The 22,574-nt window shown below is 37.9% G+C and overlaps 1 protein-coding gene across 1 annotated transcript in view; it reads left to right on the top strand.

The window, feature by feature from the left end:
• The first annotated feature begins 1,569 nt into the window (after positions 1-1,569).
• The window catches only part of pdzd2 (PDZ domain containing 2), an 89,582-nt gene continuing 68,577 nt past the window's right edge, over positions 1,570-22,574 (top strand). The window contains exons 1-2 of the mRNA XM_083526778.1: positions 1,570-1,882; positions 19,033-19,937. Of these exons, the coding sequence (XP_083382904.1) occupies positions 19,429-19,937 (509 nt within the window). The 5' untranslated portion in view covers positions 1,570-1,882; positions 19,033-19,428. The remainder of the gene's footprint in view (positions 1,883-19,032; positions 19,938-22,574) is intronic.

Consider the following 22,574-nt stretch of genomic DNA (forward strand, 5'->3'; position numbering starts at 1 on the left):
TGACTTGTTCAGTCGTGCACAGGACACTTTCATTCAAGATGATCTATTTTCCATAACTGGAAGCAATTTCTACTGCTCTGATTAAGAGGACTGCATATATATTTGTAACACAGCTTTCCAGCTGAATGTTTGGTTTTGGTCATCTGAATAATGAAATAGTGACTTTTTATTGTTTCATAAAAGTTTGATTATGACTATGCAAAACAAATAAGTATATCTGCTAGAAGCACTTTTCTATTTGTAAAAATACATACCAGTCAGTTTTCTCATGTCTGGGCAGATCTGAATAGCAGGAATTTTCACAAAGATCTCATTAAAAATGTCGCCTGCAGGAAGATATCAACGACTCTACCAAATACCACAGTCTTTTACAAAACAGCTCAACTACATAACAGCAACGTGATCAGATGTGCATCATTTTTACCTTTACTGAACATGCGTCTGGTGATGTTGTTGCATCACAGCTCCAGGGTTCCCAGTTCAATTCTAAACTCTGGTTACTGTCTTTGCAGAGGTTTAATGTTCTCTTTGTGTCAGTGGGGGTTCTCTGGGGGTTCCTTAATGTCCTTCCACCTCCCCAAACCCTTTATGTAGGTGGATTGCCTATGCTAAATCACACATAGTTGTGAACATGCATGTTGACCTGTGATAGAAATCACATCACATCACACCACACCAATCACATCACATCACATCACATCACATCACATCACATCACATCACACCACACCACACCACACCACACACCACACCACACACCACACCACACCACACCACATCACATCACATCACACCACACCACACCACACCACACACCACACCACACCACACCACACACCACACCACACCACACCACACCACACCACACACCACACCACACCACACACCACACCACACCACACCACATCACATCACACCACACCACACCACACCACATTACACTCACTCAATGTTTAGTTTACACGAAAAATCTACTTAAGTACGATAACGAATTACATTTACTTTGCTACTGTCCACCGCTGTCAGTGTTCTATATTCGACAAGGAGAGACTAAAGCGGTTACCGCAGATGACTGATGTATAGTTGCAGCAAAAAAAACAATCTGATTACATTAACATTTAAATGAGCTGATAACATTTAGATTAGATGCATTTGGATTTGTCACATGTACATTACAGCACTGTGAAATTATTTATTCAAACGTTCCAGCATATTAAGAAGGCCCATCAGTGGCAGCTTGGCGGTGCTGGATGCTGTTTTGCCGCAGGATTTCTTTTTAGCATCTTGTTATAAAAGGTTTTTATTTTTGTTGTCACATTGTACGTCGAAAAATATTTTTTTAAACGCAATTTTGTCATAAAGCAGTACAAAATCAACAATCGCACTACCTGCATGCTCACATTCTTTTTTACAGTAATGCAATATTTCTCTCTGAACTGACTGTAGGATATAAAGAAGGCGGGGCTTAGACTTTGGGCCGCGTCTGATTGGCTTTAAAAAACCGACTCCTCCCACCAGTACTTCTACCCCCAAATGGCAAAAATCCCGCTTTATCTTTCCTCGCATATTCTCAGGAGTTGCTACATCACCGTCTTTATACTTACTGACTTTAAAACAACAAACATAAGAAAAGCAAAAAGAACAACTGGATATAAGAATAAGGAAATTTACATCATCTACTGATTGTGGAAAAGTGTCCTTTTTAAAATATTTTCCTTTCTTCCAGGAGCCTGATATGAAACGGGCTTTCAGGATAATGAGCGTTTTTGGTCTGAGAGCCTTTTGAAGTGAGCTCGCGCGCACACACACACACACACACACACACACACACACACACACTGGATTTAAGACAAAGTCGCTGCCGGATTGAAGAAATCAGAAAGTAAGTGTGTTACACTTTCAGTGTTACAATACAATGAATGCTCTGTAGTGCTACTGTAATGTTCCTCGTTGATGCTGGAAGCAGCTGCAGAAGCAGAAGGAGAAGATCTTCTGCAAACTAAACAAAGTGCTTCTTTATCCCATTGAAATAACGATCTTGTCTCCTGAACCTGTAATGTGAAAGCGATTCGGTTCTGATCTCAGAGCTATTATAAACAGGGCTCTCGATAAAGGTGGTGTGTGTGTGTGTGTGTGTGTGTGTGTGAGTGTGAGCTGGAGGTCGGTTCCTCTGACACTCCGCCATGGATTAACGGTAAACAGTGATGTGGGAAAGACTGCTGCTGCTTTTGTTTCTCACTGGGAGTCTCATTCACTATGTAACACTTTTTTCTTACACCCAAGTTTTTGTTTTTATTATTCAAAATTCACAATTATATATGATTTTTGTAAAGTAGTTTGAATGCAGAACATATTAGGGAGAAGCTTCAGGGTTTTTAAAGCCCCATCTTGGGAATTATCACATGGTTTGGTGAAGTCTGTATTTGATAACCCCTGGTGGGACAAAGACAATGGTTTGTCAAAGTGTCTTGCTGGGAAGAAGCCCCAGGCTGGTCAGAGCTTCTTGTTAGACAGAAGCACCATGGTTGGTCAATTCTCATGTTAGACCTTTGTTTAGTAAAGTTACACCATGGGAAGAAGCCCCTGTTTCAAGGGAAGGCCCTGTTTTTGACAGAAGACCCTGTTTTTGACGTAAGACCCTGAACGGACAAAGTTTTATGATGTTAGTCACAAACCCCTGATTCGCCAAAGCTCCAAATAGTTTAGAAGCTCCTGATAGTCTATATTTAGAAAAAAAAAGTCTTATGGTGTAGGCATAAAGCAAGCCTTGATGGGTCAAAACTCCATGTAGTGCAGAACAACTGGTTTGCTCAAAGTTCTTTGGTAAGCAAAAGTCCTAAAACAGAAGCTCTGACAAAAACACCTGGTTGGAAAAATCTTTTTTGGGCGGGACATTCTAGTTAGGCTTCATGCTGGAAGAAAGACAGCAGAGCTCAGCGACCCTTCGTGGCGACCCTTCGTAAACATTGATGTGGGAAAGACTGCTGCAGCTTTTGTTTCTCGCTGGGATTTTCATTCACCGTGTAACATATACACCAGCTCTGGGATTTGTATTCAAAATTCACAATCATTTTTATGTCTCATATATGTCTCATGTTATGCTTCATGCTGGACAGGACACTCTTGTTAGGCTTTATGCTTGGCAGGACAGTCTTGTTAGGCTGAATGTTGGACAGAAGACCCTGGTAGAGCAGAGCTCAGTGTCCTTGAATTCGGCTTTGTCTCATGTTGTGCTTCATGTTGGGTAACATGTAGGATAGAACACCTTGTTTGGGCAAAACCTCATGTTGCCTTACAGAAGCCCTGGGATGGACACAAGCCAATGATTTTCTCCCCAAGATTTTACCACCTTTAAACACACCTTTTATGATTAAGTAATTTGCCTTAAAGAATTCTGGTCAGTGATTACCCCAAACTATTCAGCATTAATGTGAAACTCACGGGAAACGTATGCAGTAATGAGAGTGAGGAATGCAAGGCTTAAACACACGGCCAGGTTTTCGGGAGCTGAGGGTTAAGCCCGTACCATACACACACACACACACACACACACACACACACTACGAAATGAGCTTGTCTATTCTACTCATGCAAACGAAATCTTTTCAGCTTCAGCTTACCATCTGTTACAGTAAACAGACTTGTGTAAACTTTATTTTATCGTCCCTGCATCGTTTTCAAGCACTTTATTCCACAAGGCTGCAGCTTCCATTGGCACAGAGAGGGAATGTTTAGAGACTGGACATGTTTGGGAAAAAAAGAGATTTGTGAGTTCTGAAGATAAAAACAGTAAGACAGAAAGAAAATCAGCAGCAGGCTGGAGGGGTAAGAGTGGTATCTGGGATGCTTCCCAAAAGAACTTGGCACTGCACGTGATTTGAAGGATCCTTACTGATTGAATGAATGACAGCAGGAGAACGGTTAGTCTTCAGCTTTTATAAAGGACGAGTCATGAGGTGAGTGAAGGAAGAGTTCACGATTGCAAATCAGATGAATTTTTCATGAGCGTTTAATGTAGAATAGGGTTCGAGCGATCGGTATATAATACTTTTTTATATGCAAACTGTTTGAAATATTCAGTCCCCACATACATTTCTCTTTGAGCTCATAGTGTCTCCTTATAGTTATAAAGATCTGGAGTGAAACGAATCGTTTTTTCATCCATAGGGGTGCATTGTTTTTAAAGTTCCCAGTGTTCTTCCGTGTGTGTGTGTGTGTGTGTTATTAAGAATAGTACAATAGCATGACATCCTGTGTTTATAAAGGATTTGTGATGTAATGTTTTCATGACATAAGCACCCAGTGAAGCAGTGCAGCGTCTCGCTGGATAATATCGCTCAAGAATACATTTTGTGTAGAATAGTTTGAACGTAGCGATGCTATATTTAGTAATATGACAATACCATATCACAATACTTAAGGACAATTCTATGATATGCAGTATATATCATGGTATACAGGTTGGCTGATAAGTTCCTAGTAAAAGAGCGGTTACAGTAATATGAAAAATGTGATATTTTATGTAACTGATTATCTACAAAAAGCAGATCACAGCACATTGCACTGAAAAGACGTTTTGTCGCATTTGAACAGTTACTCAGCTGCTTCCAAACAAGTTTATTGACATTTACACAGGTACATTGCAGTACACTGGAATTGTTGTACGTTTCTCAGAGTCGGCTTTAGTAGCAAAAGGTTTACAGGAAATAGAATGCACAAATAGACTTTTTAAAAAAAATATATATATATTCCTTTTAAAAAAGTAGTGAAAGTAAATTGTGTAAATAGACTGAAGTGCGACCGTAATGCCCCTGGATTAACACACTTGTGGTTGATGGTAGCGTAGTTGTACATGATTGTACACAAACAAACCCAAAGTAAAAACATTATACAGGGAAAATATTATATATGGGGATTTGGGGGAAGAGTGCTTAATGAAATTGCTAGTTGTCCAGGGTGTAAATAGGAGGTGGGATGAGAGGACATTTGTCCATATGAATGGGGAGTGAGAATTGTTTTAAATTGTAAATAGTGTAGGGGGATTGTGGAATGGGGAACTTCTTTCTCTTCCTTAATGTCCTCTGTTACTGAACTTACAGTAGCTGGAAAGAAGCTGTTGTGCAGATGTGCATTGTGAGTGATGAAACGCATGAAACAGCATTTGTTACTGTTGGGATAGTTGTTTCTTAATACCTGCTGAACCCCCGAAAAGTTGTATTGTGGCATAACTGATTGCGGTATCAATATTCTATCATTGACTTGCTCAGCTGTACTCAGTCGTCTTAACACAAACTTATAAATTGCTGCGTGTATGCCGGCTTTCTGCTTTTCGGTTATTTGGCTTCTGAGATTATTCCTGTGAAAACAGATTTGCAGTGACGGATAATAATGGGAAAAAGGGAGGTCTGATATTTGCTGACACTTTTTAATGGAAAGTGCTGGAGACAAGAATGATGAAAAATAATTTGATTTATCGCAAATAAAAAAAACCAAAAAACGACGCAGTGTGTTTTTTGAGGCCTTGGTTTTCACCAGCTTTCTTAACCCTTTGAGCATTCATTGAATATGTAAAATTTTACAGGGTGATTAAATTAGCACTATACCCTCAGTCTAATGGTTGATGACACTAAGCTGGTATAAAACCTGACTCTATGTTCACATCTGCTGCAATATCATGATTGTATTATTTCATTCATTAATTCTTTTATTCATTCTTTTAGGGCTGTATTCTACTGACTAGTCCATCGTTTAATTGAGTAATCGAATGAGACGTACTAAATATACAAGAAAAAATAAAGCAGGTCTCAGTAAAAACTAAACCTGTAAAAACTAAACCTATTTAATGCATAGGTTGAGAAGAGCCTGGAGAGGTGGAGATATGCGCTGGAGAGAAGGGGAATGAAAGTCAGTAGGAGTAAGACAGAGTACATGTGTGTGAATGAGAAGGAGGGCAGTGGAGTGGTGCAGTTGCAGGGAGAAGAGGTGGAGAAGGTGGAGGAGTTCAGGTACCTGGGGTCAACAGTGCAAAGTAATGGAGAGTGTGTTAGAGAAGTGAAGAAAAGAGTGCAGGCAGGGTGGAGTGGGTGGAGAAGGACGTGTAGGACGTTTTGGTGACAAGGTGAGGGAGCGAGATTGAGATGGTTTGGACATGTGCAGAGGAGGGACATGGGGTATATCGGTAGGAGAATGCTGAGGATGGAGCCACCAGGAAGGAGGAAAAGAGGAAGACCAAGGAGGAGGTTCATGGATGTGGTGAGGGAAGACATGCAGGTAGTTGGGTTGAAAGAGGCAGATGTAGAGGACAGGGTGGTATGGAGACGGATGATCCGCTGTAGCGACCCCTAATGGGAGAAGCCAAAAGAAGAAGAAGAAGATTACATCAAAATGCAAAAACAAATATATAAATAAATAAATCGTAAAAGAAATGTATAAAAATCTATTTGAAATCACTTTAAAAAAGGTAAATGTACTGTACCATGTTTTTTTTTATCTTTTTGTTTGAAATGATCCCAAACTTTGGAAACTTTGTCGTGTTCTTTGGCCTGAATTTTCTCCTCACCCCTCGCTGTTTTCTCTCCGTTTTTCCATTTTTCATTCTGCAACGTCTTCTGTGTTTAACTGTCCAGTGGTCTCATTTTTAAAAGTTGCAGCCAATCAGGTTCGAGCGAGCGCTCTGTTTTGTACTTGTTTTGATTGGCGCTTGGTGGTATCTACTCACCACCAACATACACTTCAGCATCAGTTCAACAGCAAGCAGAACATCTAGAGAAAAATAAATAATGGAAGAATCTCCTGACTCGAACTCGCCACAACACCAGTGGTCTTATTCGTGTGACTTTTATTGAAATAGTTGAAAAGAAGGTTTTGGGCTCATAATAATTTTAATAGATTTACAGTGTTTGACTCATTAATATCGTTCTAATAACAGACTGGTGTGCAAACAGGAACATTTCAGTCTTTTCACATAAACGGAGTTGATTAAGCAAAGAGTCTTGTGATGACAAATTATAATAGGAACATTGTAGCCAAAATAAATCATAGTACTTTGGATACTTACGTACATTTGAAAAACAAAAGGCAAAACCTTTCACACTTTTACACAAGTGAAAGTTTAAAGTAAGCCCCTTTACTGTTTCTTATATCTGAAATCATGTGCTTTTGGGGGGGGGGGGGGGGGGGGGGTGTTAGGGCTAGGGTACACCACCATTGGTACACCACCATTTTTTTCTGCAATGTAACAAGTAAATTCATGATGCAGAAATACAAATATGAAAAAGGAAACTGTTAGAAATTGTTTAGATATTTATTAACTAACAGCTGTCCAGATGTGAAAGTTTTCTTTCATTCAAAGAAAAGATATTTTATAAACAGACACCAGACTTAATACTAAGAGCAGGTTTTACCAGACTACACATTTGGAGTCCCCCCACACATAGAAGTTACCTTCAGAAATGTGCTGAGATGTTTGTGGGAAACTTTAAGCAGGAGTGGTCATTTTTTCCCAAACTGACTAAAATATTATAGTGACCTACTGTTAGACCAAACCATCACACCCACATCGACACGAAGTCAGCGCCAGTTGTTTTCCAGCTGTCTGGAGAAAAGAATTGGACACTTGGGTTACTGCAGAAAGTGGATTATGTAAACTACCACTGAAAACAGTACACGCCTTGACTCCGTGCTCTGCTGTTTCTTTTTTTTATTTTTTTATTATCTCATTAACTTTTGTTTTGAGGTCATTTCTCACATCAGCATTTGATGAGCACTGCATGTATACTGCTTTTATTTTTCCTGCCACATCTAAAGGTGTTATTTAACTTTCTGTTGTAATCCAAATCACAGGCTTACATTGATACATAATCGTATTATAATGTATACAATACAATAATGTATTAATACATAATACAGTGGGGTTACAATACATTATGTTTGTGAAAGGAGTCTTTAGTTTCAGTTACGTTTTGGCATCAATGTTGAGACTTTTTTTGGTAACACGACAGGCTGTGTTTTGTCTCATTAACTACAGGAGAATAAGAAAAAAAATGTCTGGTGAGGGAAATACTGTGACGATGTAAATGATAACAGGAGCAAACATGTTTTTGCAACTTAAATATAACTAAATGGATAGAAAGCGTCAGTCAGGAATACTGAATTTTTTTTATTGTAATGAGTGTCAACAGCATAAAATATCCTGTTTTACTTCTTATGATCTCATGCTGTTTATTCCGATTGCAGGTAGCTACAAAAAAAAAAAATTCCAGACACACTTTAGAAAATTTAGGATCTATGTCAGCATTTTTTTTTTTTCAAACACACTTGTATTTATTACCCAAAATGCACTTGTTGGCAGCCAGTGAAGCTGAGTCAATTTAGCATGCACCCAGACAGCCAGACATGCGCCTTAATTTCAGTCGAACTGAAAACAGAGATCGCGAGGTGACACACTCATGCATTTGAAATGCTTGCACATACTTTCCAAATTTAGCTACAAATGACCAGTCCTGACCTGCAGCACATAGTTCCTTGTTGTAGTCTTTAGTAGCTTTGCTATCATGATCAAGTACAAAACAAAGTGTGAGAAAAAAAGACAGATGTAACAGCTGCAGTTCACTGTTTGGATATTATACATAAGATGCTCTATTCATTGGGCTTTTACAAGCTGTAACATGCACCTCCTCCCTCGCTGCTCTGGGGCTTCAATGTGGCCAGATGTGAGGCGTCATCATATTGACATTGCGATCGGTTTGCTTCGCCTCTGCATTAAGTTACAATCTATTCAATCGACACGCACACACAGAGACAGTACAAGCTTGAAGATTCTCGGAAAGCGTCGCTAGCCAATCTCATTGCAACATATTCTTTTTATCCTTTATTAGTTGTCCTGCTTTATATGCATATTAAAAAAGAAGAATTTGGCGTGCCGTATTTATCTGTTGGGCTGAAAGAGTCGAGCCCTGCTTTACCCTAAACAGACCGATCACTCGCTTCAAAACACAACGCTGATATTATAAATAGATATATAGCTTTTAAATGATGCCTTTTGCTGCTTTTGGTGAAGTCCTTCCCAGAAAGAATGCCACAGGGGACCTTGGCTGATGCGCTGTAATAATATGGTACCATACCCATGATCCCACATATACTCCTCTCTTTTCTTTTTTTTTCTTTTTTTTTTGCATTGACATGTTGAAGTATATAATTTAAACGGAAATTCCAAGTAGAGTATTGTTTGTGCTCTTTTTTTTTTTTTTTTTTGGATGTGATGTACTAATTATTCTCACTCAGGAGTCTGAGGTGGAAGTGCAGATCATCATTTTAAAACAATTGGAGGCCACTGGTTTCCTTTTATTCGACTAGGAAATGAGATTGAGAGCAGTTTTTGAATAAAGAAAAGAGTCAGTGTAATAAATGATAATGGGTATCCTGTTCGAAGGCAATTTTCCAGTTGATGTTGTGGCTTCTGATGTCATAAAAAAGGTACTGAGATCAAATATACAGGAAGAATTAAAAGCGTTTGTCGGCCTCAAAATAATTTTAGCGTTTGTAAAAGAAAAGGGAAAAAAAGTAGACTTGATTTCATGAAGAACAAATTCGAGCGAGCAGTTTCACTTAGTTTGGTTTTATATGAAAAATGAAGTGTATGAGCGGGTAACGAGTTGCTGTGTAGCGATTTTTATTGTTGTATGGTTTTTAGACTTTGATGAGGAGTAGAGTATGCTAATGGTAGTATCATTATAGCTAACAAAACACAAATTAGCTAGGCTTTATCCTAGCATCTTTGGCATAGTTGTAGTGCAAGCGAACTGTATTAGGTACATACACTCGACAGAGACAGACAGTCTCAGGGTCTATTAATTCAACGATCATGTACAGTCTTTTGATTAGGGCTGTGGCTATCGATTATTTTAGTATTTGAGTATCCTACTGATTATTCCTTGGATTATGATCTTTATTAAAAAGCAATACTAAATATGCAAGAGAAAATAAAACGGGTCTCTTAAAATAAACAAGTAATTTGTTTTTCTTTTTTAAGAAAAAAAATCTATATTTTTATTGATGAAACTGCATACAAGAATATCTGTAAAAACTAAACCCATTTTGTGCATTTATAAATACACATATAAATAAAAAAATCATACAAAAAAGGGTAAATGCACTGTAAGGTGTTTTCTTTGTTTTAGTTTAAATTGATGAAAGGTTTTGGAAACTTTCTGTTCTTTTCGTTCGCCTGAAAATCTTCTCCTCGCCTCTCGCTGTTTTCTTTCCGTTCCTCCATTTTTCATTCTGCAGCGCCTTCTGTGTTTACCTGTCCAGAACACTGCAGAGTTTAGCGGGTGGTGCGTCGGTAATAATGGTCCGTGGGGAAACACGATGCTCCGTGTGTAGTTAAATAGACTTATTAGACAAATAGTTTGCCTCAATGAATTTTTGTATTTAGATTACTGGAGTTTACTTGAGAAATTGTTTCAGTCCTACTTCTGATTTATCATTTATACCATTGGTTTTTTTTCTATTCTTAACAAACCAACTACAAACAAATAATGTAAAAATGTTGAACTTTGATCATTGAAATTGTAAAATAAAATTGTTTAATTGTCAATTAAGTTTTAGAAATTAAACTAAATGAAAATAAATAAATTAGTAAAAAAATATATATTATTATTTGATTTATTTCTTATATTATTATAATATTTTAGGCTTTATTAGGCCTTGCAGGGCATAATTCTATTGTATTTTTTATTAGAAACCTCCATTATAGTGTCGCTTGATGCTGTTTTTGAAAACAGATTTGTATCATGAACATACACAGCTTGCTAAAGTGTAACCCATACTTTTGTGACTCTTTATACAGTCATTTGAATTGTTACAAACTGAATGAAATGCCACAGTGTTGTTCTGGACAAAGCCTTTGTAGCATTGTTTTCATCCGAATAAGCCTTTAGAACGTTGCCTCATGCTGCTTTATGCGTTATACTTCATTTAAAGAGCGTTCACAAGTATTTTCCCACAGTTCTTTTGAGAAACATAAATAAAACTGAAGATAGCCGTTGATGGCTATTAAACTGAGGGCTTTTTTCAGAGCCTGCATGGTAGCTTCTGCACATAGCGCCCTGCATAGTGCGTCATTTACATTTGAGAAGCAGCGTAAGTGGCCTCCATTGTCTCCACTGAGAATTCCGAGCCATGAATGAGGGGTTTCTTTTCTCCAACCAATGACTCACCTTTGACATCTGTGTGTGTCCCTTACTCTTATCCCAGCCACCCCCCACAGTTCTACCCAATTTGACTGGAAATGGCCCCTTGGTGCTTGTTTTTGATCATGCTAGCTTCATTCCCTGTCCTTCCTTTGATTTTCTTTATGCTCACAAGGTGCCCTTGGGTTATACCACATAAACGCTGGTTTTATTTGCTGGAACTGAACGCTGGAAGACCATGGCTGGTGCAGATTAGCATAATATCAACCCCCACAAACCATCCGAGTTTGGAGTTTGCTTAGTCAGCCATTTGCTAGTGTTAAAGTTAAGCTACATTCATATATCAGAGATTTTATTGCGGTAAGATTTTTGTATTTAGATAAAGTAAACCGTCATTGTTGGTTTACGTCCAGTCCTCAGTGGTCGATTTCCCTCATGTTGCTGGAAGTGAAATTAAATGAATCACTGAAAGTCGCTCAGTGGATAAGATGTTAGACTTCTGATCGGAAGGTCATGGATTCAATCCCTCAATCCCACCACCAAGCTGCCACCTCTGGGCCCTTGAGCCACAATTCAGCTGTTTAACTGAGATAAATGTCTGATCTGGAAAAGGGCATCTGCCAAAAGCTATAAATGTAAATTGTGTTTCTTACTAAGAATAAATTCACACATATGCATATGATGCTCTTTCTAACAGGCCGCAGTAGAGGCATTAAGCATTTCCTTGTTTACTTTTTCTTGAGGAAATGTATCAGAGGCATGTTGCTTAATTGTATACATGGAAACCTTCATTTGTTTTGTCAGTAGGTTTTATTTTAATAAATAATATTCTTCTCAATGTATTGGGAATCAGTGCTCAAGGACGGAGAGCTGTACACCTGGTTCTTTAGTTGTGTAAATTACTGATGTTTTCTATAGTCGGTACAAAGGGATGCTTTTTGAACAAAGGTATCAGTGATTCATGAGCACGAGAACACAAATCACATACAATATCTGCAGCTCAGCAACAACTGAGATTGATTTTCTTGCCCTTCAGCCCTACAAGTCCATCATCAATGTGATGAGCAAAGAAAAAAAAGTATGTTTAAGTCAGTGTTTCATTTTACGATTATATAGCAGTATTAAAGATGATGTATTGTTCAACAGTACAAACAAACAACAAAAACAAACCTGAATGCATAAGACAGTAAATTTTTATATCTTAAAAGGCAATGAAGGGTTATTTTACACAATGTATATACCGTATTACGGACTATAAGCCGCTATTTTTTTTCCCCACGTTTTGAACCCCGCGGCTTAAACAACGAAGCGGCTTATTTATGGATTTTTCCTGGGTTTTTCCCGGTTTCACAAACTTCAAGCCAAAAAACTGAACCCCATGACATTAGACCAATTAAATTTCCGAACGGAAACGATAAAACGCACCTCACCTGTGTTCTGAGCTGCACGGCATCGGGAGAAAAAAACGTTTTTTTTTAAACGCACGACGATGCCAAAAGATAAACTCCTGAGAGAAATAGTTGTAAAAGGAAGGAGGAAGACAGTGAACAATGACTTACTTGGTAGGCTACTGTTTAGATACAAGCCGTTGTAGCGCGTTGAGTCTGGGTTAGGGAGAGCTCGCTAACTCCAGTTGCAACAGTAATCATATAAGCACAGACAGGTTTCCAAAACTCTTGCTTTTTTATTTTTCTTGGCAACAGCGTTACGGGTTAGTCAAAGAAACTTAGAAATGAGCATCAGAAAATAATAAGAACATAATCCTCGTCTTGAACACACGCAGTAATACTGGAAAAATGCAGTGGCATGCTATTCCCAAAATACCGCTATGCTCCTAAAGGAAGCGCAACATATTTCACCCGTTACACCGTGTGTAACGAGTCTTTCGTTAAAGCCTGTGTAAAGTACATTAGTGAAGACTTAGGCTTATAGACAGATGCGGCTTATTTATGTTCAAAATAAAAATATTTGTAAAATTCAGTGGGTGCGGCTTATATATGGGTGCGCTTAATAGTCCGGAAATTACGGTATTACTTCTTATCCGCCAGTATTCGTTTCTATTAACTATAGACATTAAATCTAATGCTGGCATCTGAGCTACAAGTCCTCAGAAAAACAAATGGGAAGAAGACAGTCGAAATCTGAGTGAATTTAATAGCCCACTTGACGGGCCCAAATAGATCCTAAATAAACATTTCAGAAAATTTGTGCTTAATATTAAACCTCCAGTTACTAATCAAACACTGACTGAAATGTAATGAAAGTTAGGCTTTATGAGTTCGACCACCTTTATCAAGATCAATTTTCACTCACAAGGAACTCTCGGGCAGAAGAACTAAAAACGTTACCACAACCAATAATTCAACCAGCTATTAATATTCTGGTTTGCTGTTATGTTTGGGATGACAGACTGAGGCACACTATTATGATTAAAACATCCGATAGGAAAATGTGCTACGTATTAAAAAATGTAATCAGTTTACAGTACATATTGTTCCTTGAGAAGGAAGTTACAATAATATGCTGGTTTTGCTTTTTTTATGAATAAGGAATAGTAGACAAGCTGTAACTGCATGAAACTCTTGTGTGGCAGTCCATTAAAGTCAATTCCATCTGAAGTGCGCAACATGGATCCGGGAATGAAGATTGTGTGTGACATGTGGCATTTAGGAACGGCTGAAACTGGCTGCAGCATGGCCATATGTTGCTGTGCAGAATGAAGGGGGTGGACACTGCTCCTGAACAGGAAACAAAGGGTGTCTCACTTTACATTGACCATGCAGTCCAGTGCTCCCAGATCCTAAGTGCCACACGGATCTGTTATGTCCTGGTGGCGTGCAGGCTAATTGTCAGAACAGGGAATATGCTCTCAACTTTTACTTGAGTAAATTTCACACCCATTCAACTAACATACTAACCTAAGCAGAAAGTAAAAATAAACCCTTTTGATTGATTCATTCATTTATCTTAGCAGATTTAAAACCTATCCAATTTTATCCCTACTCCTAGATGAGAAATACTATATGCACAACAGTACTGGGACAACTAACTTTTCCAGCAATATGTGGTTCTTCCCCAAACTGTTACCACAAAGTTAGAGGCACACAATTGTATCGGGGTCTAGGATGTGCTAGCATTACATTTTCCCTTCTATTAAATGTGTACTAGCATGACAATGCCCCTGTGCACAAAGCCAAAAAGAGCGTGATTAGCCTAATTAATCCTACTGAACATCTATGAAATGAACTGGAACTGGATGAACTCCCTACTACATCAGTACCTGAATTTACTAACACCCTTTTGGCCAAAAGGTTAGGCATGTTGCCTAAACTGAGGCGATTGGTCTGAGAACCACCATTTGTCCACCTGCCCCAGCATTTCTGTTTGTGAGCAATGAGGGGGGTTTTTACTTGATCTCTATGCACTTGATTAACAAGCTATGCCCTGGGCAGATTGGCCTCAGCTTGTGCTGGTGCCATCTGTACCCTCAGCACCCTCTGCCAGTGCTAGGGATTACCTCTGTCCTAACATCCCATCTGGCACACTGTCTTGTCTGTAAGCCTAATAATATGTTCACATATGGAACAATGTGGCAACAAAGCAGTGAACCTTCTTAGAGAGTGGTTGTGGGTGAATGCACATATTTTAAATATAGATAGATAGATAGAGAGACTGCTGTGGTAAATGCTGCTGGATGCTTACCTAAATTACACAGTACGATCAAACCCTATTTTGCCAATGCAAGTGTGGACAAATCATAAATCTGTTTGCTCGTTCACTGTGCAGTTTGCTCCCAGTCATGCATTGCTAGAAAATGTTCAATAGAAATAGTAGTTAGTGTAGATTTGTCAAGGCATGTATTGTTACAGAGAAGTTAGTGTAACTATTTTAAGATAGACCATAGACACAGTGTATGAGCACATCATGTTTGACAAAAAAAGTGAAGCTTCAAGCTGCTGTGTTTTCTTTTCACATTGCACAGAAAATATATCATTTGTCTGGCTGACATCTTTATTTTCCCACAAAAGGTTTACCTGTAAATGGACATGTTATGCTAGCAAATCCTCGGCATTATGCAAAGGCAATGTGATAAAACAGCTTTCAAATGTAGTGCTCGTAGTCTCTGTGATTTTGTACTGGCCAAGCGCGTATGAGTGCCCCAGAACTGCAGGGGGCGCTATCAGAATATTATTCCAGTTTTACACCTTCAAGAAGATATACATAAACAGGTTTGTAACTGTCACTACTTGGTCCATACCAGAAACACAAGTTGTAACACACATGTTCGCAAATGCGGCTAATTCCTGTCTCAAGTATGGTGAAATAATTTACGGGTGTTTCTGGTATTTATAATACTGTTTTTTATTCATTTATTATAAAACATATTATAAAACTGTGAATATTTATAAAACTATTAACACCCCTGATCTGTACCAGAAATAGTGATTATCTTTATCAATACACACAAAAAACAATTGATTAAATGAATTATTCAGTTCAATTGACACAAATTAAAATGATTTAATAAAATGAAATACATGTAAAAAAGTATATAAAATAGTTTGCATTTGTTGGACCCAATTTGGTTTATACAGATGTTTATGCATGTTTGTATGTGTGTTTGATTTTTTCGTTTAATATTGAATTTTCTAAAATATGTTATTTAAGCATACTTTAACAAATATCTGCATATCAGAAACACACTAAATAGGTGTTTATTTATTTATTCATTCAATTTATTTTTTCATAATTTATTCCATCGTTTATTCATTCATTCACGCCCTCAATATGTGAAATTGTCAGGAAATTCTCCCCATCTTGTGGAAGATGTTGCAGAAATTTCACGCATGCACAGAAAAAAATGCGAGTTTTTGAAGATGTACAGTACACATTGTGTTTCCGGGACAAATCGAGTAGTAACAAAACAACCAATCACAGGCTTGGTTGTGACGTGTGATTTCCTGTAGAGTCCACCAGCTGCCATTTTCCTACTGTCCATTTGCATCCTGTTTTTTGAACAGCCAAACAGCATCCTTACATGAGCTATGTGTAGGCTTTTGTTGTACTTTGTTTTATCAGGGTTTCATTGTAACGTGTGTACAGTGTGATTCTGAAATATACATACCAAATAAAAATGTTAATTTTGCAATACAAACAAGTGCAAATCCCCCCGAAAAACTGGTAAACGCTAAGTCTACTTGCACATAAGGCAACTATGAATGGAAAAAAAACAACTAACCGGGGACACGTAATCTACTTCCAACAACAGACCATATCTCACATTACAATGGCAAGACTAATGACATCCCATGGCGCCCCTAACAATGAAGCATTTTACCTGTATATTTAGAAGACAACATTTAACAGATCAAAACAGAGATGAAGTCGTAGTTGGAGCCAACCCATAATGACAAGTCTAGATTATGTCTTTGCCTCGGCACTAGGGCAGAACCCCATAGGGCTGTGGTATGGGCCTCTTCAAAGCTTCTCTGCTTATACTCTCTGTGATTAGTGGAGATTTGGAGAGGCCTGCTTTAGAAAAGTCTAAGTAAACTGTTTCTCCCGCTTTTAGCTTCCAAGTTTGTTATTTGTCAGTCTGCGTTTCTAACCGCTGCATTGAGATTGATATTTTGAAGGCAGTACTTTTAAGGAAAAAAGACAGAATCATAGAAGACAAAGGCGCACAAAGCTGTACAATACTGTAGCAAGTGGCAAGAAAATCTACAGTTTTAATCCTTAATGGAGAAAGCAGAGTGACTCAGAAAGACCACCCTCGCTGTGTGACAAATGATCTTGGACTTGACCATTGCTGGATATGTGCACCATGGGTTTGTCTTCCACTTTGAAACTCAGGCTTCTTACTTTCTGGAATTTGCTGAGATTATGGCATCAGGTTTTATTTTTAGCTCCCATTACATCAGCGCTCTGGACTACATGAAAAACGGTAACAGGAAAGGTATTTATTCTGAAATTCAATCCTTGTGTACAGGGGAAAGCTGCATTGCTGTTTTTCAGCAGTTAAGGGAACAAAAGTTAATGGCCCTAGCAGAGGTCCCTGATGCATACTCCATTAATTTGATTGGTGGAAAGCCATAGATGTTTACTTAAGGGTGAAAATGTATGCAGAACACAATACACAATGCTTTATTTCCATTTTTACTCGGTTTTTGAAAAATCTTTGTCATATTGGAATTTTGACATATATTGCTGTGTAATGCTTAAGAAAATCACCCTCTTTTCTGTCAGATTTCATAAAAAAATATAATCTAATTCTATCACGAAGGTGATAAATGGTTATTAGTTATTGGATTGGGAATTCTTTGCAGTTATTGGCTGTTTGTAAAACGATTCAATGTCAGACAAGAGGAAACAGTATAAAAAACATTTGAGCTTACCGGGATACAGCCAGGCAGTGTGATTCTTTTGTAGTTTATAAAACATAATGTCAGTAATAATGAATGGCATGTTTAGAATTGTTTAAACATGGCTCAGGGTCACTTGAACAGGATGCTATGCCACGTGACTCAAACAGTGGGGTAAAGCCTGTTTTAACACATAGCTTTAGGAATTCATTTGTATTCTCTATTTTGTGTGTGTGTGTGTGTGTGTGTGTGTGTGTGTGTGTGTGTGTGTGTGTGTGTGTGTGTGTGTGTGTGTGTGTGTGTGTGTCAGACATGAACAGACATATGTAACATACAGTGGTGTGAAAAAGTGTTTGCTTCCTTCCTGATTTCTTATTTTTTTGCATGTTTGTCACACTTTATTGTTTCAGATCATCAAACTAATTTAAATATTAGTAAAAGATAACACCAGTGAACACAACATGCAGTTGTGGATTTTGTTTTCCCTCAATAAAAACAGACAGCAAAAAATTGCATGTTGTGTTCACTTGTGTTATCTTTTTCTAATATTTAAATTAGTTTGATGATCTGAAACATTAAAGTGTGACAAACATGCACAAAAAGAAGAAATCAGGAAGGGAAAAATACGTTTTTACACCACTATATGTTTTTTCACATTTGGTAGGTGGATTCACATTTTAAGGGGAAAAAAAACACAGCTTTGATATCAAACAAAAAAATATATGCAAAATTTGTTTACTAATGTTTGGGTTAGAATGAATTTTTAGATGAAGCGTAGTGTGTGTGCATTAGTGTGCAGTGATGCTTGCTATATTTTTACTATTATCTTTTTTCCCCTGGTTTTTTTTTAAGGAAAAGGATATTGACCGCTAAAGCGTTAGGATATTGTTTATTAGGTTCACATTTTCGTAGACAGATGAGGTACATGACATTAACTTTGGTCTCACATACAGGAAATAAACACAGAGAATAAACACTTTAGAGTGACACTTTTGCAGGTAGTATTATGTTCCAAATCCTTAACTTTAAGCCATGGGCAGTAATCAGATCTAATATATAACCTAGAGTGAATCACTTTCAAAGAGCTAACCTTGCATTATTCACTCTGATGTTCTGTTTACAGGCATGTAAAAGTGTTTGATCATAAGCAAAGTGCATCTGTGAGTTGTGTGCATGTGGTTTTCTAGGGCACAAATGCATGTTATTTTGAGAACATACCCAAAGTAGCAATTTGATTGTGGTCAGAGACAAAAGTCAAAAGTGTGTAGTAAAAAATGTCAGAAATGTGGTTTGCAGATCTGTCCAAGTGAAAAAAGCTTCATTTTTAACATTGTAACATCTGGTCAGTGGCTTGGCAATTGAGATTAGTATCCATACAACTGTGTAGCGTGTTGGGGTAAGTCAGTGCAATAGATGGACATCTTTTTGCACATCATTTCCATCTATACTAATAGCAGTTCTGCTGTTCTTTTTTGTAGGTGAATGTCTGTGGTGCCTGGAAGTCAAGATCTATTCTCTAACGTCGCAGTGCTGCAGGAATTCCTGCTTTTACTGGACTGGAAATTGGATTTGGAATGACCCAAGCAGGCCAGTTAATGGCACACATTCTCTGGTTACCCTTCGAAGTTTAACAAACCTTTTCCCTTCTGTCTTTATTTGTATGGATGACATCATGGTCTTTTGTAGGCCAAATGTAACATCAGAGGATGTCGGTGCTGTTGTTTTGAAGTCTGAGGGGCGTCTGTATCAAATGGAGGCAATCAGCATTTTGCTTATTTGACCCCACCCATCTATTAATAATCTCAAAACTAAAAAAAAAACATTAGACCCACCATGCAGGGAAGGCCCAGGCAGGCCCAGCAGCAGCAGCTACGATGCCTATTACCCAGGAAAATGCACTGAGTCATCTATTTCTGCTGGAGAGCTGGCTGAAGGTGAACCAGGGGGAGCAGGATCGGGAGGATGAGTTTGGAAAGAAGGCAAGTGGTGCAAAACCATGTCAAGCTGCAGTCCGCAAGCTGGTCGAGTATATCCAGCTGAACTTTACAGATTGCGAGAGCCATTCATGCAATGGCAGCACTCTTAAGGATGATGCAGATGCTGAGGTGAAGGCAGTCTGCTTAAGCAAAGCTGAAGTAGATGGGCCTGAGTTTGGGCTCAGCTTTGGGAACATCCCCATTTTTGGGGATCCTGAAGGGAAGAAGAAGGTGCGGCGCAGGCGCCGCAAGAGCGACAAAGGACCCGTTTTGGATGTAGGATGCATCTGGGTGACTGAGGTGAAGAAGAAAAGCCCTGCAGCACGATGTGGTGACATTAGGTTGCGGGATGAGCTGTTGTCCCTTAACGGCCAGCTGATGGTCGGAGTGGACGTCACCGGAGCCAGGTAGGATATATGAATTGTTCATTCACCCATTTAATAAACCAGTCTACCACAAGAGGGTGTGAGTTACACTGATGTTTTCATGGGTAAGGATTTTCTTATGTACAAACCAAGGGACCAATAATCATGTAAATTATTAATAATATATTTAATACTAGAGGTTGACCGATTAAAATAAATCAATAAAATAAATAATCACCCGATTGTGCTGCAAATTAGGCCGATTATATGGTCATCTGTCAGAGAAAACTCATCTTAGTTGACCTCTAGTTAATATATGAGTCAGTAACGCTCTTCGAATGCGACTCACCAGTCGGATATTTAAATCAAAGTTATCCTTTCATTCATACAAGACTTTTTTTCACTTTGCCTTTACATTTTTTCCCCTTGGTTACCTAGGTTACCTTGGTTTTCTATTCTATTCTATTCTATTCTATTCTATTCTATTCTATTCTATTCTATTCTATTCTATTCTATTCTTATAGTGCTTTTAACAATGAACATATTCCCAAAGCAACGTTACAGAAGTAAATAGATAACGAATATCCATTTTACATGAATATATCAGTCAATACAAATTCCTACTTTATAAGTTTATTCCATTATCAGTAATTCCATTATCTTTACATATGATCCTGGTCCATTTATTAGATATGGGGTTGTACCATCGTGTTTTTTTAAAACTATCTGTTTGGCCAGTGACATTTCTGGAAAGATTTTTACAGTGGAGCATGACATTAAAGGAAAAAAAACCAAAACATTTTGATGATCTGTTAAATTAAATGTGGTTTCTGTTGGTTGGCCAGACCAAAAAATATTTAGTTGTAAGATCCTGATAGTCAAAATAATAAATATATAGAAAGTTTTGGAGAACAACATGCACTATAGCCACTTCCTTTATTGAGAACTTTTGGTTTGAATTTTATTTATTATTTATGTACAGAATCTATTTACAAATTTGTTTTTTTAAATAAAATGTATATTTATGGATATCCTGATGCCCATTCTCCCATTCTGTATTCATTAGTGAGGGGCTAAGAGGCCCATTAAGGGACTTATCGGCACATTTTATTCCACAAAACACTGGTTTCCAGATTCTTGGCACACTAACAACTTTTTATTGTGTAGAGACTAAAGCACTGAGTGTTCTTGTAATGTCTGAGTGTAATGTCTGTCTTTTTAGTTTGTGTATATGGATTTCCCTTGTCAGTTTATAAGTGTTTTCTATTCTAGAGACTGGTGCTACAGAATGTTAATTCTGTATCGATGCTTTTGCTAATCATATTTTTGAAAATTATGTTTATGTCCAAATCGGAACCTTTTTGCAAAAGCTGCCAACTAAAATATTCAGAGTTTTAGTATAACTAAGGATGCCATTTATTTGAAGAGGCCTTGGTGCTTCATTGCAGTGCCTCAAACAGATTATTGTATTAAAGGTAGAATTTAACGTTGAAACGTTTTGTTCATTGATATAAGTATCTGTCTCTTTAGGTTTTTGGGCTTGCTTATGCATCCATCTTTGATAGCTTCCATTTAGAAATATAGGTTTTAAAGGGTTTTTGTTATAGTTTGTTCAGCATTTTACTTTTTTAGGAGGTTACATAATCTTTCCATTAGACCTACTTTGGCAGTTTCCTTTTATTTTATAAAAAAAAAAAAGTAAGAAGGTCTTGCAAAATTTTTTTTTATAAGTCTAAACATTCATACATTTGTGATATATTTCCACAAAGATTTTTTTTAAATGTTCCCACAAATGTAAGGATCTATAATAGAACTACTGCTTTATCCCATCTATTATTTCTCCCCAGGCTCAGATCCCCGCTGTGGCTGAATTTAAGCACAATGGGAACTGGCAAAGATTTAGAACTGGCAACCAGACTGCTGTGTCCCATTATTGCAGGCCTAATTGGCTTCTCTGGCAAACTACGCAGCCACAACAATTATAAACTGGTTAGTATTAGACACTGGTGGGCCAGGTATTTTAGGTCTGTTTAGTCAACTAAGAAAACAGCTTTACATTGATTTCATCGCAGTTTGGACCTCATACATTATATGACCTTCAGATGCAAACGCTTGGTGACTTTAAAACAACCACTCAGGAATTATAAATAATGAAAAACATGAAATACCATTCATTCAGAAAACCAGAAACACACAGATGGCTGATTCTCAGTGCTGATTGTGGTGCAGTGTGCATTCTAACACATCACAGTCTACAGATCTCAACTCTACTGAACACTAATGGGGGATTTTGACATAAAAACCAAATGATTTCCAGCATTTTCATCCCCATGTAACTTTACTGAGAAGAAGAATTCTAAATTGAAACATATAGTCATGCTCAGAGTGCAGAGTCAGCCATGATACATCACCCCTGGTTAAGGGCCATGCTGAAGGGGTCATAAGTGACAGCTCAGCAGGGCTTTGGTTTGAACTCCTGAACCTTCTGATCAGAAACCCAGAGTTGTAATCGTTTAGTCACTGATATATTAATAGCTTATGGTCTGTGCATAGGTCTGGAGTCATTCTGTAAAGGTTCACTCCCATAAGAAAAAAAACATTTCTTCATAGCATATTTCCTTGATGTGACCATCCCTGTTAACGTGACATGTGAACACGAACTATGCCAGCAAATTAAAT

The sequence above is a fragment of the Silurus aristotelis genome (genome assembly GCF_946808225.1).
Source record: "Silurus aristotelis genome assembly, chromosome: 23".
Classification (NCBI taxonomy): Eukaryota; Metazoa; Chordata; class Actinopteri; order Siluriformes; family Siluridae; genus Silurus; species Silurus aristotelis.